Source organism: Telopea speciosissima, chromosome 1 (assembly GCF_018873765.1).
Source record: "Telopea speciosissima isolate NSW1024214 ecotype Mountain lineage chromosome 1, Tspe_v1, whole genome shotgun sequence".
Taxonomy (NCBI): domain Eukaryota; kingdom Viridiplantae; phylum Streptophyta; class Magnoliopsida; order Proteales; family Proteaceae; genus Telopea; species Telopea speciosissima.
Genome location: NC_057916.1, coordinates 77,138,703 through 77,155,533, shown reverse-complemented (window position 1 = coordinate 77,155,533; position 16,831 = coordinate 77,138,703). Strand labels below are relative to the sequence as shown.

Sequence of the window (16,831 nt, the reverse complement as noted above, 5' to 3'; positions counted from 1 at the left end):
CATAAGTTTCAGCCCTTGCTATCAGAGAAATGCAATGATAGTACTCAACAACTAGGAAAAGCTATAAAGTTGAATGGGGTGGGGAGAGGAGAAAAGCCTTCAGTGAACCCAAAAAAAAATCCCAAGAAGTAAACAAAATACCAGAAATTAAAAAATATCAAAGCTCTCTTAGAAACAAACAGGCTCTTGAGCAAAGAGATATATAAAAAACAATAGAGCTAGGGGGGGACACAGAGACAAGGGAATGTCCCAGGAGGAGACTATGTGGCTATTTCTGTCATTGTGGAGCTCACTAGAAGGCCGGGCTGCCAATACTATCTGTCTGACGTTGAAGCCAACTGCATTTTAAATATGACGGATGGTGCGAGAGGAATTGGAGCATCTTCTTTTGTTTCTCTCAAACCAGATGTGGTAAATAGCTGCACAGAAAGCCAACCTTCCCACCAAGTTGCATAAGCTTTTGCCTTTGAAGTTATTCTTGATCCAAAACCATTCTCTTTCAAAGGGGCGAATTGCTCTAGAAGTAGGCCAACATTTTTGAATGATTCCTTTCCATACCAAGTTGGTGAACGGATAAGCAAAGAAAAGATGATCAATGTCTTGGGCAGCATTCCAACATAAGCAGAAATTTTGAATGGTGATGCTTAGTTAAAGAAGGAAAGCTTGGTGGGAAGAGACGACGTAAGAGATCCCCCAGCAGTGAAGTTGTGACGAGGGATGAAACCTGAAAATCAATAACACCGGCCCAAGGAACTTCATGTTTTTTTGGATCTTATCAGGTTCCAAGCTGAAGTAGTCCAAAGCACAAGGTCCCCACTTCCTCTAGTCCTTCTGGGGATACTGTGGAGCTGGTTCCATGCTTCAATGAGGCTAGGTGAGGAACTGGAGCCGGGGTGCAGAGTTCTTTCTCTGATAATGAATGATACTATAGCCATTCCGTTGGAACCCATGTCGAATCTGATTCTGTCACCAAAGGTGGAAATAAGAACACCAAAGGGGTGCCACTGGTCAAGCCACATCAAGGTGTCCTTGCCATCATCAATACGAGAGGTGATACACCCAACAACGAGGTACCTGAACTTGAGGATCTTTGTCCAAGTCCAAGAAGCATCTGATGGAGGGGCAGCTATCCAAATGGAGTCCCTTAAGCTAAGCATGTCTTTCCTCACCACTTTTCCCATACTCATTTTAGGTCTGCCCCTGGCTCTTTTGGTTCCTTCAATCTGAATCAAATCACTCCTCCGAACTGGAGCATTTAAAGGCCTTCGATGAACAAATCACTTCTTCATTTATGTCCTTCTCTTTATGTTTGATTCAATTGAATAAATAAGAGGCATGGTGGTCTAATTGACTGATTCACGACTCTCCCTTTCTCTCCCTCTCACGTCTCTCTCTTCTTTCTCTTTCTCGTGTCCCTCTTTCTCTTGCAGGTTTGAGAGTCTCTTGCTCTCTCAAACGGAGCTATTCCCAAATCAGCTTTAATTTGATCATTCCTTACTTTATTCTTCCTAGTTTTGCCACACATCCATCTCAACATCCTCATCTCAGCTACATGAGCTTAACTATATGATACTTCTAAACTGCCCAACATTCTGCATCATACATCATAGCCGATTGTATGATTGCCCTATAAATTTTCCTTTAAAGTTTTAAAGCAATACATCAATCACACAACACTCCAGACGCACCTCTCCACTTCATCCATCCTATTTAATTCTCTGTGAAACATCATCCTCTATCTCACCGTTTTTATAATCACTTTGTAGAATCTCCCTCTCATCAATATTCACCACCTCATTATCCGTACTAGTGTAATTGAAGCTACACACCATATACTCTATTTTGGTTTTATTTATTTATTTTTTGTGAATAAAAAATTCATTACCAAAAGGAGACAGAGATACAGGGCTCCCCTTGAAGAAAAGAGAGAAAATCAAACAATACACATTACAGCAATACAAAGCCCAACCCATACTAGAACAAGTAAAGGAGGACCCAAGAGACAACAATGAGCCTATTTCTAGGAGAGTCAGCACATCTAGAGGGGGCCATGGACAACTTACTTCTGATATCAAAGAGAATGGTGCCCAAATCCGATGGAAAGATCTAGATTTGGATGCCCATCTTCTGAGGTTGTGCTCCTTCCAAATGTGATATATAGCGGCTCTAAATGCGAGCTTACCCACATGGTCACAAACTGAGTTACCCACAAAGGATATGTCCACCCAAATCCATTCGCTCAAAGGGCAACAACTAGATAGGACACCATTCCAAATCGTGGAGGAGAAGGGGCAATCAAAGAAGAGATGGTTAGATGAAACCATACTGAAACCATTCATTCTACTTATCTTAAAACCTTTTGATTCCAAGGCTGATCTCCATAACTCTAACTTGGCGTTAATTCTGCTTTTGTCTCATCCACCAAAACAATATCATCAGAAAAAAGTATACACCAAGGAACTTGATCTTAATGTCTCTGGTTAAATCATCTATGATAAGCGCAAACAAACAAGGGCTTAAATTTTATTCTTAATATAACCTAATTATAATTGGGAATTCACTACCTTGACCCCCCCAACAGTTTTTGCACTAGTCACCACACCATTATTCATCTCTTTAACTATGTCCACATATTCTTTTCTCTAGTACTTACCATGTTACCTCTCCAAGGACTCTATCATAAGCTTTTTCTAGGTCAATAACAACCATATGGAGATCCTTTTTGCAATCTCCAAATCTTTCCATTAGTCTCTTAAGTAAATAGCTCTTTTTGTCTCAGGTGAATTTCAATAACTCTCTCCTATAATTTCATAATATGATTCATTAGTTTTATACTACCATTCAATTGGCATTTTCCTTGTGCTCATTTTTTTTATTAAACAACTTGGTTAGCCAAGATAAACCACAAATTCCTAAGCTTTTCCACACTTCTATTGGGGCCCCATCTGGACCTGGTGTCTTGCCTACTTTCATCCTCCTTAAAGCTTCTTTTACTTCAGGCACCCTAATTTTTGTATATATCTACGGGATGTGGTGTCTTGATGAGTAATGCAGCTTTTCGGGACATTATTATTCAAAATGTCTTCATTTAGTAGAGGTTGTAGAAATAATCTTTCCATATCTCCTTAATGTCCTCATCCCTTATTAGTACTTTACAACAACAACAACAACAAACACAACCCTATCCCAACTTAATGGGGTCAGCTACATGGATCCAAACAAAACCAAAGTACGGAAAACTGAGGTCTAAACAAAACAGAGGTATGAAGAGATGGGGAATGAGATGAGAAATGCAAAAATGGAAAATAAAAGGAAAAATGAAAGATGTAAGAACGAGGCACAACCTAGTAAGTCAGGAGAATCTCAGTTAAATGGGGTCTACTATATAGATCCTTGCCCTCCAATAGGCTCTATCCAAGGTCATACTTGGTACAAGACCTAAACTATGCATGTCCTTCTTCACAACTTCTCCTATGGTCATTTTAGGCCTGCCCCTAGCTCTTTTAACTCCATCAATCGGGATCATATCACTCTTCCTTACTACGGCGTCCCTAGACCTCCATTAAACATGACCATACCACCTCAAACGACTCTTTCAAAGCTTGTCATTGATCGGGGCAGCTCCCAAGTCAGCTCTAAGCCGCTCATTTCTTACTTTATCGTTCCTAGCTTTTCCAATCATCCATCTTAACATCCTCATCTCTGCTACACATAGCTTCTAATATGACACTTCTTAAGCCCAACATTCTACCCCATACATCATAGTTGGTCGTACAATAGTCCTATCGAACTTTCCTTTACTTTACACGAATATGGCAATCACACAACACTCTGGACTCACCTCTCCACTTCAAACATCCCACTTTAATTCTATGTGCAACATCATCCTCTATGTTACCTTATTTATGATTGACCCCAAATATCTAAAATAGTCACTTGCTGAATCTCTCTTTCCCCAATTCGCACCATGTCAGTATCCATCATAGTCTAACTGAAATTACACATCATAAACTCCGTCTCCGTTTTACTAATCGTAAAGCCTCTTGTATCCAAGGTTGATCTCCATAGCTCTAACTTAGCGTTAATCCCTGCTTTTGTCTCATCTACCAAAACGATATCGTCAATGAAGAGCATACACCATGGGACCTTGTCTTGAATGCTCTTGGTTTGGTCGTCTATGATAAGCGCAAAAAGATAAGGGCTTAAGGCTGATCCCTGATGTAACCTAATGGTAATTGGGAATTGCTTGCCCTGACCTCCCACAGTTCTCACACTAGTCACCACGCCCTCATACATATCTTTAATTATATCACTCGATACCCCTATCTACACTTTAATCCCTGCTTTTGTCTCATCTACCAAAACTATATCGTCAGTGAAGAGAATACACCATGGGACCTTGTCTTGAATGCTCTTGGTTTGGTCGTCTATGATAAGTGCAAAACGATAAGGGCTTAAGGCTGATCCCTGATGTAACCTAGTCGTAATTGGGAATTGCTTGCCCTGACCTCCCACAGTTCTCACACTAGTCACCACGCCCTCATACATATCTTTAATTATATCCACATATTTAATCGATACCCCTATCTTCACTAGAACATGCCGGATTAAATCTCTAGGGACTCGGTCATAGGAGGCTTTTTCCAGATCAATAAAGACCGTATGGAGATCCTTCTTGCTATCTCTATATTGAGCCTCCTCAATAAGTAGATAGCTTTTGTCGTGTATCTACCCGACATAAAGTCAACTTGGTTCACTAAGATATGAGTCTTATTAGTACTTTACCCTCTTTACTTTTAATACAACTAACATAGTCGAAATCTCTACTCTTCCTTTCCCTCATTTTAGCTATCTTATAGATAGATTTTTCCTCTTCCTTTGTGCTCGGATTGTTATAAAGATCTTCATATTTCTTCGCCCTTGCTTTTCCAACAATTTTCTTAGCTTCAGTTCTGGCAAATTCATACCATTTTAGATCCTCTACATCCTCTGTCCTTTACCATGTCTTAAAACTAGTTTTCTTAGCCTTAATGGCTGCTTGAACCTCATCATCCCAGTCCCACCACCAAGTCTCCCTAGAGGAATGATATTTTCCTTTCGATTTGCCTTAGACATCTTTAGCAACCTTCTTAATACAAGCAATCATCTCATTCCACATCGTATTATTGTCTCCATCAAAGTCTCACCTTCCTTGTTTAACCAATTTATCAGTAAATGATTTCAAGATATCTCCTTTTAAGCCCCACCACCTTATTCTAGGGAAAATAAGCTCACATTTCTTACGATTCAACGTAATGACACATATCCATGATCACTAATCTATGTAATGTAGTCCTAGATAGGTAGGAGACCTACTAAGAGCCAGATAATAGGATCAATAGCAAAAGGGGTTGCTAGTTCAAATGGACAGCACTAGGTTTTAGGTTAATTCTAGGGTTTAGGATGGGAATTTGGGAATGGGTCTTATATAGCTTTAATATGCAGGTCTAGGAGGTCATTATGGGATAAAAATAATTGGATTTGGTTAAGTTTACAATCCTGCAATTCTGGACAGAATTGAATTGCAGGTTTTGGGTTTAATGGAGTGGAGGAATGGAGGGGATAGAGTGGGAGTTATGAACTGGATTTTGGATCGAGTGTGGAGAGAGGTGTGTGGGTTATAGGCTAGAAGTTTGGTTTGGAATTAATGGACAGATCTGAAATTATGAAGGAGTCCTAATTAAGGTAGGAGTTGCAGGTTTAATGGAAATTAGGGTGTGATGGATGGAGGGGGGTCAGGGGTGTGGATTAGGTTAGAGGATGACGAGGGGAAGAATATATGTAGGGAACTAAGATTACTTACTGGTTTGATCTCCTTCAAAGACAGCAGCAGCAGCAGCTTGAAGAAGCTCGATTAAAGAAGAAGAAGAACCTCCCGGTACTGGACAGATGCAAGGAGTCGTAGGAGTCCACCCACCCTATCCACCTTGAGATCCACAAGGATATACACTCACAAAGAGTAGCAGCAATGGCAGCAAGCATAAAGCTAATTTTTATTAATCAAATTCGTCTTCCATACTTGGCCCCCTTACAACCTTATATAAAAGACTCAAAATTAGACTCCCACACTAAAAAGGAAAGGCCTAACCCAATCCTTAACCTATTAGGCAACTTAAACTAACTAGAAAACTAAAATACTAAAAGAAATAGACTCAAAACATAGCTGGACTTATAGAGTCCTAATCCAACCCAACTTACATCACATGACCACTTAAGTTGTCACATGACCACTTAACCAAGTCACATGATCACTTAAATTGAACCAATTTGATGCAACCAATTTGAATCGGTTCAATTAAAAAACATAAAAATAAACTAAGTATTGGGCTAATCCCGTATGCAACCTATATACCCATATTTTAGGCCCATAAAAGTGGCCTATTACATTAAAAACCCATGGGATCAAAGGCCCAACATGTATGTAACCCAACCCTAGCCTTATTCCCAATGAAACAAGCCCTATTTGGTGATGAATCTGCATCACTATGCTGTGTGGTTTGGCTCTCCCCTAGTATAACCTTATAATCCTTACATAACAGCCTATCGAACCTTCTAGTTAGAAAGAAATCTATTTGGCTACTATGATGCGCACTTTTGAAGGTAACTACATGCTCCACTCTCTTTTCAAAGTATGTGTTTACAATGGATAAATCATAAGCCACAGAAAAATCTAAAACTGAAGTCCCCTCCTCATTCCTCTATCCAGAACCATATCCTCCATGTACACCTTCATAGCCTCTACGATCTCTCCTATCACCCCCTATAATAATCTTTTCTTGCACTAATCCATTCATGTGTTCCCAAAATTGTAACTTACTACTTTCATCCAATACTACTTGGGGTGCGTAACCGCTAATTATATTGACAACCTCTTTCTCCAACACAAGCTTAAGGAGGAGTGTGCCCTTCTGAGAAGAAGCTTGAATTCAACTGGTTTAGCAGGGGTGTTGCTACCCCTTATATTCCAAATGATTGCTCGAGTCATGGAAATAATGACAGTAAAAAGGCAAAAGAGCAAAGGATCCCGGAGGGGATCAGCAACAAGGACCATTGGGCCGAGGTGTCAAACAAGGGAGATGACTAGGGAGAATGAGGAGGGGACGAGGGGTAGCCTCCGGATGAGGGATCTCACCAGGTTCAAGGGGGAGTGGGGGGTATATCAGTATATGGCTGGTGCTGATGGGGGAGAGGATGTGGATAGGGGCTGGGGAGGTGGAGGGCCGGGGTTGGTAACATGAAGTGAAGATCAACCATCTTTTATTACCGAACGAGGCTTCCATCAAAACTAATTGTGTGTGTTATGTTGGGAGATTTTTCTTCCAATACTCAGCAGCATAACATAACTTTCAAATCTTAGAATTACTTCGAACTCAAATTTCAAGTTTCAATCAACCGTTGCTTTGGATTCTGCATTTGAATTATGGTTATTCAAATCAGACTATCAAAATACAGTAGATCTTCCCAGTCCAAAAGAAGAAGAAGAAGAAGATATTCATTTAAAGAGAGGGAAAAATGGGAGCGGGAAGAAGAAGAAGACAATAATCCTAAAAGAAACAAAAGTAGTGTTTTTATCTTTAAAGTTTCAACCATAAATTAAATTTTGTTGAGCAAAGAGCACAAAATTGCTAAGGCCTTTGATGACTGAGCTAATGGGAAGTTAAAAAGAGAAACAAGTGAAGAAGTTACAAACTGATGAAAGGCGAAGGTTAATAATAATACATACCCAATCCCAAGAAACAATACTCCAATAACCAGCCTAGGTGCTTGCTTCCTTGCAAAGGTAACGATACCGTGGAAAACTGAGGCTGGCGTAGTACCATCTACTGAGAAGGAAAAGAATGACGCAGAGAAAAAGCGAGAAGATTTCTTCAACAATGCTTTGGGAGCAATAAGAGGTGAACTGTCTCTAGTTACATCCTTTTGAATTTCCTGCTTCTTCATTGGACCAACATTCTTCGATTTTTCTGCTTCGGCTTCGGCTTCTTCTCTATGAGAATCCACACCTAATTTCCCATTCTCTTGATCATGCAGGCCATCAGAGAAATTTAAATCCTCAACGCTTTTCCCAGATGCATCAGATTGGTAGTCCAATGAAGGTTCACCACCCAACAAAGCATCTTCAACTGACCCATCTTTGTCTCTTTCCAAACTAATATCATCACTAACTCCTCGACTCATCTCATCCTCTGGAACAATGGATTCATCATTTAACATCTGCCTTTGTGATGATGGTACCAGTGGATGTGTTGAACTGTCAGACATTTCAACATTAGAATTGGAGAGAACTTTCTCAGCCCTCTCCAAAGCAATTTCTGCATCATTTACACGCTGGGTAGCCTCAAGTTCCAAAGCAACAGCCTGTTCAGCAAGAAGCATAATATTCGCTACATCCTCCTCTGCTTTTAAAGCACCCATCTGCACTTTCTCTGCAACTTCACTCAATCTATCTACTTCCTTCTGCAGCTCCTCTTTTTTGCTTTGTAAGCGTCTCAACTCATCCTCACAATTTGTCAGTGTAACTTGGCATTCGCTAATCTCACCTTGCACCTCTATAATTGCCTCTTCCTCCTCTCTCGATGAACTCAATGCTTCCATGGCTCTTACATTTTCTGCATCATTCCCTGTACAAGCTTCAGGAGAAGCTCTCACTCCTTTTGCCACCTCTAAAGACTCCACAGCCAATTGAAGCCTTGCTTCAGCCATTGAGAGAGCCATGGTTGCTTTCTGAACAGCTTCCTTAGCAACAGCCTCTTCAGCTATAATCTCTTGAATAGTGCTCAGGGTGGTATTGACATCATTCCAAGCATTTGCTGCTTCATCTTTTAGGGCAATTGCTGTTTCTGATATCTTCTGAGCCTTTTCCTCAAACATACTACTGTTTAGATGAGCAACTTCCAATTCCTTGAGAGCCTTTTGAAGCAATTCCTTCAAACGATCAGTACTAGGTGTCTCTAACTCTTCCTCTTCCACTACCAGACTATTTGACTCTACATCAGAAACAGGCCCACTTGCTGAGCTCTCTGAGGAAGAGTTCTTCATTCCTCCATTGGAACTTTCCATGAATTCAATGTTTCGACCATTGCCATCAATATATGATAAAGAATCATTGCCTTGACATTGTAAACGCACTACTGTCCTGGACACCTTCAAGATATTGCCCACATTGGCGTCCAGAGATCCCCTTAAATGTGAAGTCAGCAATAAATTATCAGCTCTGTAACGCTTACTTATTATTTTCTTCACACCCTTCGATGCATATGTTTTGGAACCAAAATTTGGATGGCCAACAAAATTATAACTTACACTTCTGCACCTATACGTCAGACTCGAACTAGAACACCCCAACGTCGTAGAACTTGAACCATCAACACCAAGAATAACCTTTGGCAGCCGGAAACAACAGGCAGAATCCATATCTCCCGTCTTTTTTCTAGCAGACTTCTATGAAGATAATTCCGAAATGAATAAACTGAAAACAAAAACCCTGTTTTACATCAAGATCATCACCGATGTTTCAAACTAAGCATATCAAAACTCCCCTTGAAAAACATATAAATTAAAAAGAAGATATCACATACAAAGAATCAAAACAGCAGTGAAATGAATCTGTAATTCTGTATATTTGCTCTACTCGAAGTTGTACACTATGATAGTTGAATTGATTATTACAGCAAAAGTCAAATAAGCAATACAGCAACTTGCAGCCCTAGAGAGTTAAGACCAAGGAACGAACCAAAAGAAAGTGAACGTAAAACAGTGATGTGGAGGAGTACTGACCGATCATGAAAAGTAAATTTGAAGCTCGAGTTGCAGAAATCCATGGCGCATTTCAACAAAATTAGGGTCCAAGAAAATAAATAAATGCACGAAATGAGGAGTAGTGGGGAGGACTGAGAAGTAGAGCAGACAAACAACCAACGTTTATTATTTTTTGTTTCATCCCACGTGTCCCAACTCCCAACCCAACTACAAATGACGAAAATTTCGAATAAGGGAGAGAAAATTTCTCATTGGCGGAGAACCGCACAGGCGGCGTCAATAACAATTTAGACGCATTCTGATGAGCGAATCGCTATCAAAGGCTAAATATGGAACGTTTCGTTGAATTGGGATATTCTTAAAATATGGAAGATTCTTATAGCCCTTCTGCATAATCTTATGGGACGTATTTTCCTCCAAAGCTGAAGGATGAATCTTACAATACATCTAGTTGGTGTCACATAGAAGGTGTCAAGTTGATATGGTAATTTGGATATGGGAGAGGGATCGCTGCCGGGCTGTGTGGCTGCGTGGCCACTGAATAGGCGTCAATGAAAATTCATAGGCATCCAACCAAGGGTGTGGTGGTCATTTCATGATGCCCTGTATTTTAGTATAAAAAGAATATTGTTGTCAGTGTTATTTTTCCCTTTAGATATTAAGCAATGGTATCATTTATATGCAACTATTTTCTTCTTTTCAATCAAATTTTCAAAAGAGAGATTTCTGATAACCAAGCAATCCACCATAATGTGACTCTATAATTGGACTTTTGGGTATGTGAGTTTCTTCATTTGGGGAAATGCCTCTTGGCATGGTTGTGGTTGCCAATCGAAATTGAGGGTTAGCCTAAGTCCTAGAAGGTCGTTTGTTCGACTCCACCACACCCAATCGAATGTTTTACATCATCGCCCCTCCCCCTATAAGGACTCATCTTCTGGTGAGGGTTGGACCTGACAAAAAAACAAAATAAATTTCATCAATTAAGGGAAACTCAATCCATCTTCAAAATTTTAAAATTTTCATTGGAATTTAAAAAAAAAATTACCATTCGACCAAATTAATTTGGGCTAGAACCGTTAAATATGAGCAACAGATCTTCATGTGCATCTATCCAAATTATTTTGGGCTGCTCCACCCCTTAGTTAGTAAGTTCGGGAACGGCAATTGAACGGGAACGGATACATACGGCAATTAAACGGACTAGACGGCAATAATACTTTTCAAAAATCCCGCTTAATAAAACGCATACAGTAATAATACGATATGCGTTTAATACGTGTTTAATACGGCTTAGACAGCAATAATACTTTTAAAAAAACGGGCATATATTTTCATGTGTTCTTTTTGTTTTCTTTGTAGTGGAAGCCATGGACCTACCATTTCTAAATGCGTACTTGGATTCTGTTGGCAAACCAAGTTTCCGAAATGGGTGTGACTTTGCAGTTGCGGGGTCAACAATACTCCCAGCGTCTTCATCAGCTGTGAGCCCTTTTTCTTTTGGGATTCAGGTGGCTCTATTTTTCCAATTCAAAGATCGTGTTCTCGATTTGCTATCAAAAGGTATATTTTCATGCCTAATCATTGAGGATTTTTAGTGTGATCACCTACACACTAGCTTTATATTCTTGACCGAAAAATCAAGTGACACTTTTATTCAGCCCATGATTTTGTTTGATGTAATAACACTTTATCACACAAAATTTAAAACCATGTACAAATTAGGAAGAACAATTTTCTTTGCAAGATGGGTCATAGACTCATAGGAATCGTGAGATCAAACAAGGGAAAAATACAAATCTGCTATGTATCTCTCTTGTTTTTGAAGATTGAGAAGAGAAGAGAACCGTGAGGCCTTCAAAATTGAGAAGAGAAGTAGTCGTCATCGCCGTCGCCGTCGAGGATTTGATGATCGCCGGTGGCTGTTGAACGGAGATGGTGAGAATGATTGGAGATTGGGGGGGCAGCTGCTAGGGTTCGAGTTCGACAGTTCGTAAATCACAGAGAATGGAGAAACGGAAAGTGAAACGATAGATATTTCTGTTTGGGTTTTTTTTTTTTTTTAAACATTAGGTTTAAAAAATAAAAAAACGGTATAATATGCTAATTATACGCGTTTAATATTCGAACGTTTAAAAAACGCATTTTTTTGTAAAAATACGGGAAAATGCGGGGACGGAATTTTTTTTATTTAAACGTTCGGGTACGCATATAATACCCGTATTATATGCGTACTTACTAACTAAGTCCACCCTAAAGGAAAGCATGGTAAATGTTTGGGCTGTCTAGACAAACTTTTCTTATTTAAACTCCACATGTGTTTCTTTAAATAAATTGTTTTTGAGGTTAAAATCACATAAAACGAAAATTTCGGGTAAAATCTCATTCTTTTGTTTTGGTTTTACCTAATAACTTTCCTTTTAATTGTGAGGGTGTTTTTGTGGAAAAATAAAGAAAAAAAAGGTGAGAAGACCTTGCATGTTTTACATGTTGTTCTTGTTCATGTGTTATAAACAAGGATCAAGGTCCCAAGAAATTTAGGATGTGGGTTACAATATATTTTTTTTTGGGAAGCAGTTTTCTGTCTGATAGTGTGGCCTATGCCAGTACTCCCATGTGTCTATCTCTCTCCTCCTTAAGACAAGGGGGTAGAGGTGTCATTTCAAATAGGAAGGAGAGAGATAGACTCATGTGAGTATTGGCATAGGCCACACTCCCGGACAGAGAACTTTCTCCCATTTTTTTTTACAACATAAAAGCACTCACACAAGAATCAAGTTTGCACTTTGCACTTACGGTGCATGAAAAAGAATTCCCATTGTTTGACAATTAAGTTTGAAAGTTCTTCTTTGCTATGCAATATGTTTTGGGAGGCAGTTTCCTTCACCGTTACCTATGGGTTTGGGTGTCATGGGATGGGTATTGGAAATAGTGGGAAAGTAATTATCGTCTTTATATAGTAAGAGGTAGCGATGATGACCCTATATGATTGTACTTTTCCTTTACTCACATCAGAGAAAAAAAAACTCTCATGTGTTTTGCACACCAAATAAAAAAGGTCGAGTTTTGCTAACCTCATAAATCATTCATTCCCTATTCGAAGTATTCACATATGACAATGGACATTGAAACCCACAGCAAAGGGCGATAAAAATTTATTTTTCAGGCAAGTGATTAGGTTCCAAGGCTCATGACGTTCACCAATTTGACAAAGTCAGCATTTTTTAAAATAAAATGTTTTTCTCCATGAAGACCTATGTGAGGAATTGGAGGAATTGGAGGAATTGGAGGGGATAACGATTTGTGATATACAGGTTGATATATATAATTAAGAATAGACCATCATTGATTCACTTTGCTTTTTTGATTATGGGAAAAGGCTAGGTATGCTAGCGGTATACCGTATGCTAGCACCCTATATATCTATGTCTCTCAGTAGTCTCTCTTCCTTCCTTTGAGGGGTAAGGGATCATTTAAAAGGAGGAAGAGAGAGATAGACACATAGGGTGCTAGCATACCCATCCCTCTCCCATTTAATTATTTATCTGGGTGGAAAGGTAGCCTTTGACTGATCCACTTAGAAAAGGGCTTCATTAGGCGGACCTCATTTTGCCACGTGAAAAGATGACATGGCAATTCCACTATAGAGAATATGATTTGGATTAGCAACATGTAAAATTCCAGAATCTAATTCTATCAAATATCTTCCAGTGCATTGACATGCATCATCTCCATTGCCCCCCTCTTAGTGAAGTCCTTATAGGTAATCCTTGGTTTTTAAAACATTTTTTGCCACATGGTTAATTCTGTTTGAGATGAAATTTCAAATTATGAGCACGAGACCTTGGGGTCTTCTTTGTCCACATGATTTGGGTCTTATATGAGCTGCCACATTGCATGTTGTAAGGCTGCACAAGAAGCCGTTAATGGGTAGGTTGTGTAGAAAATAATAGCTTTTATTTATTTACTGGGAAAAAGAACGATGTCTAGTTGCGTGCAACTTGCACCAAGGCACAACTTCCCTGAAATGACCGTCCATTCCCCTACAAAATGAGAAATCACCTTTGATTGATACCCCTGCACGCTCCCATTGGCTCTTGCGCTAGTGCAGGGGCCACTCAACGAGGGAGTGACCCCTTGCCCTTGGTGAGGAAGAACATTGGCTGGTCACGTTTCCCACAAGGAGGCAAAAATGACCACTATGGCCCTCCTGTTAGATGCCCCTGTGTGCCCCTCATTGGCCCTCGTGTTGTTGCAAGGACCACATGATTGGGTACCAAACCCTTCCCCAAGATTTTATTAATACAAACTGTAAGGGAATCCAAGTTCAGCCATCTAGGGACCCCCAAGGTTCATTGGGCTTCACATGAATAATAAGTTCCTTGAAAGGGACTATGAAACAGGAGATACCATGAGGTGCATTATAGTTTTTTTGTTTGGTAAAAGAGGTGCATTATAGTTGGGATTTGGGAACAGAGGAGGGGAAGCATCGGTTAGATAGGTGACCCCAGCTCCTCCGAGCACTGTTGTGTTGTTAATAGTTAAATTCCTCCCAAATTGGAAATGTATAAGATTTTCAGCATTTCTAAATCCACATTGGGCGTTTGGTCTAGTGGTATGATTCTTGCTTTGGGTGCAAGAGGTCGTGAGTTCGATTCTCGCAACGCCCCTTCCCTTGAATTGTATACCTAAATAACTTATAATGTGGACATTCATTTCAAGCATTTTGGTTCTTGGTAAGCATTTTTTAAACCTCCTCCCACACGTAAGTTGATTGAATAGTTTAATCTCTTAATCTAAAAAACCAAAAAACTATCACCAACCATTCACCAGTGAGGAATGCTACCATATGAAAGGAAGGGGTTATTTTTCTTCTTTTTTTTCACTATTGAGGGGGGTGTTAAGCTCAGAGAGGCCAGGCGGCACAGCCAATAGCATGGCAGGCAGCGCATTGCAGCATTGGGCACTGATAGATATTAAGCAACACCAGTTACTGTAAGAATACTGTAGCAGCCAGTGAAGGAAGGGGGGAGGGGGGCTGCAGGTTTTGAATAAAATATTTTCTTGTAGGTTAGAACTAACATTTGGAAACTCTTTGGCAGTTCCTGATGGCGGTGTCAATTGGTCAAATGTAAGATGCTTGGATTATAGATCACCACAACCATCTCTCCTGTCAAACAATAGAAAAATCAATAACAGGCCAACAAGATAAGGACTTTCCTTCTGCTTTCTCAGTTCCATAAGACACCAAAAAAAAAAAAGAAAAAAAGGAGAGTAGATGCCATAATCTGGGTGGAAAGGTGGGAGATGGGGAGAGAATATATGCCCAAACTTACAGATGCAGCACAACCAACCAACAAGTAGAAATTTTCCATGACTCATTAACTTAATATTCCAATTTAAAAAAAAAATCTGTTGAGCTTCTAAGTAAATGGCATACACTTCTGATTCTCAGCAAACACTGGCTATACATTTTAGTTCTCAGGAGCTTAATCCTCTAAAGATAAAAGTGTTCTAAAGGAATAATAAGATGTTGTAAAGGAAACAGAAGTATAGAGATCTGTACAAACTTTTAAGAGATGGACTGTATAGCCTGCAGGGTTTTTCAAACACATGACACAGTGGGCAGAACTGTTATACTTAGGCTTCGGGGTAACCATAATTTACGGTTGACAAGGCCTGTAAGGCGTAAGCCATAATAACTATATGCCTGGCATTTAAATACTTGAATTAGTGCAATATACAAGTAATCATGTAGGGTTGCAAACTTCTTCCTCAGTACTCACAAAATCAAAAAAGTCCAAGAGACTAATATTACTTTTTTATTCATCCAGAGAAGAGATTTGAATCAATTGGAGTTTTCATTTCTTTTCACATTTAAAGATATGCTGCAATTTTTGTCTTAAAAATTTTACAGACACATGAGTTGATGCTCACAAGAACAACCCCACCCTTTCTCTTGTTTCTTTGCAAGTAAAACCCCTTCCTTTCCATGGAAAGTAACAGTTTCACCTGTTTAATACACTCAAAGCAATGATCCTAGCATGCTTCAAGGACTGGTATCTATTCTCAGGGTCCACATCAGCTAATGCAGATTTCAAGTCAATGGATTTTTTTTAATCAAGATCAGCAAATTCGCCCTTCATCCCTTACATTGCAGAACAAGCAGAAAATCCATCTCCATTCAAACAATTGTCAGATGTAAAGAGATTTTCATGTGCTTCATGTTCTTCATGAATTTGTGAGGTGTGGTGTCCCCAGCAGCAATTTATACGCCAAATGCCAATCAGGTTCCTGCTCATGTGCTTACCGCTTCTTCCAACTTCGCATAAAAAACAGCAGCTCATGAGATACACTAAGGCTGCGTTTGGTAACGGTCTGAACAAAGAACGCCCGTTCTTGAATAGAAACCTTTTTTTGCGTTCTTGGTCTAGAACGGCGTTCTGAGACCGAAAATGACCGTTTGGTAACGTTCTCAAGAATGCTGTTCAGAACGAAAATGGTGTTTGGTAAAACCTGTTCCAAATTTGATATTAATTACAGTAATGTCATTTCCTTCTAAATTATACCAAAAATACTTGTAAAAACCTTTTCTCTCTTACCAACCTTAGCATAAAATTAAAATATTTCATTAACATAACCAAAACACTTATAAAAATATGTCAAATTTCAAAAATACCATTAATATTGGGTTCTTGTGTGGATTAGTGCCATAACTGACTATACTATGAACAGTTGAATAAAAAGGGTCTTGGTGGATTCGAACCACCATCCCCTTGGAACATGCTCATATTCCAAGTGCTCTACCAATTTGAGCTAAAGACCCATTAAGTAAAGATCCAAAACAGAAATACAACAAAAAAAGTCACAGTAGCATGAATCTTCACAAGAGAAATGAAATGAGCAAAGGTCTAAAACAGAAATACAGCAAGAGAGTCGCAATGAAATGAATCTTTGCATGAGAAAGTTAACAAGCAAAATTTCCAAATAGGAATTCAGCAGGTGAGTTATGATCTCATCAAAATGGGAAATA

General features: G+C 39.4%; 1 protein-coding gene, 2 long non-coding RNA genes and 1 other non-coding gene across 4 annotated transcripts in view; 2 read left to right on the top strand and 2 right to left on the bottom strand.

The window, feature by feature from the left end:
- LOC122662585 (K(+) efflux antiporter 2, chloroplastic-like) overlaps window positions 1-9,933 on the bottom strand; it is an 82,108-nt gene extending 72,175 nt beyond the window's left edge. Inside the window, exons 1-2 of the mRNA XM_043858254.1 lie at window positions 9,817-9,933; window positions 7,763-9,523 (exon numbers count right to left, since the gene is read on the bottom strand). Coding sequence (XP_043714189.1) covers window positions 7,763-9,453 — 1,691 coding nt within the window. The 5' untranslated portion in view covers window positions 9,454-9,523; window positions 9,817-9,933. The remainder of the gene's footprint in view (window positions 1-7,762; window positions 9,524-9,816) is intronic.
- Window positions 635-15,925, top strand: LOC122662665. The gene is made up of 3 exons (XR_006333070.1): window positions 635-647; window positions 10,944-10,946; window positions 15,842-15,925. It is a non-coding gene; the product is annotated as an uncharacterized LOC122662665 (long non-coding RNA).
- On the bottom strand, window positions 3,001-5,323 carry LOC122662658. The gene is made up of 3 exons (XR_006333068.1): window positions 4,781-5,323; window positions 3,792-3,795; window positions 3,001-3,150 (listed from the first exon to the last, which is right to left on the bottom strand). It is a non-coding gene; the product is annotated as an uncharacterized LOC122662658 (long non-coding RNA).
- Window positions 14,397-14,468, top strand: TRNAP-UGG. The gene has a single exon. It is a non-coding gene; the product is annotated as a tRNA-Pro (tRNA).
- Window positions 15,926-16,831: the final 906 nt, after the last annotated feature.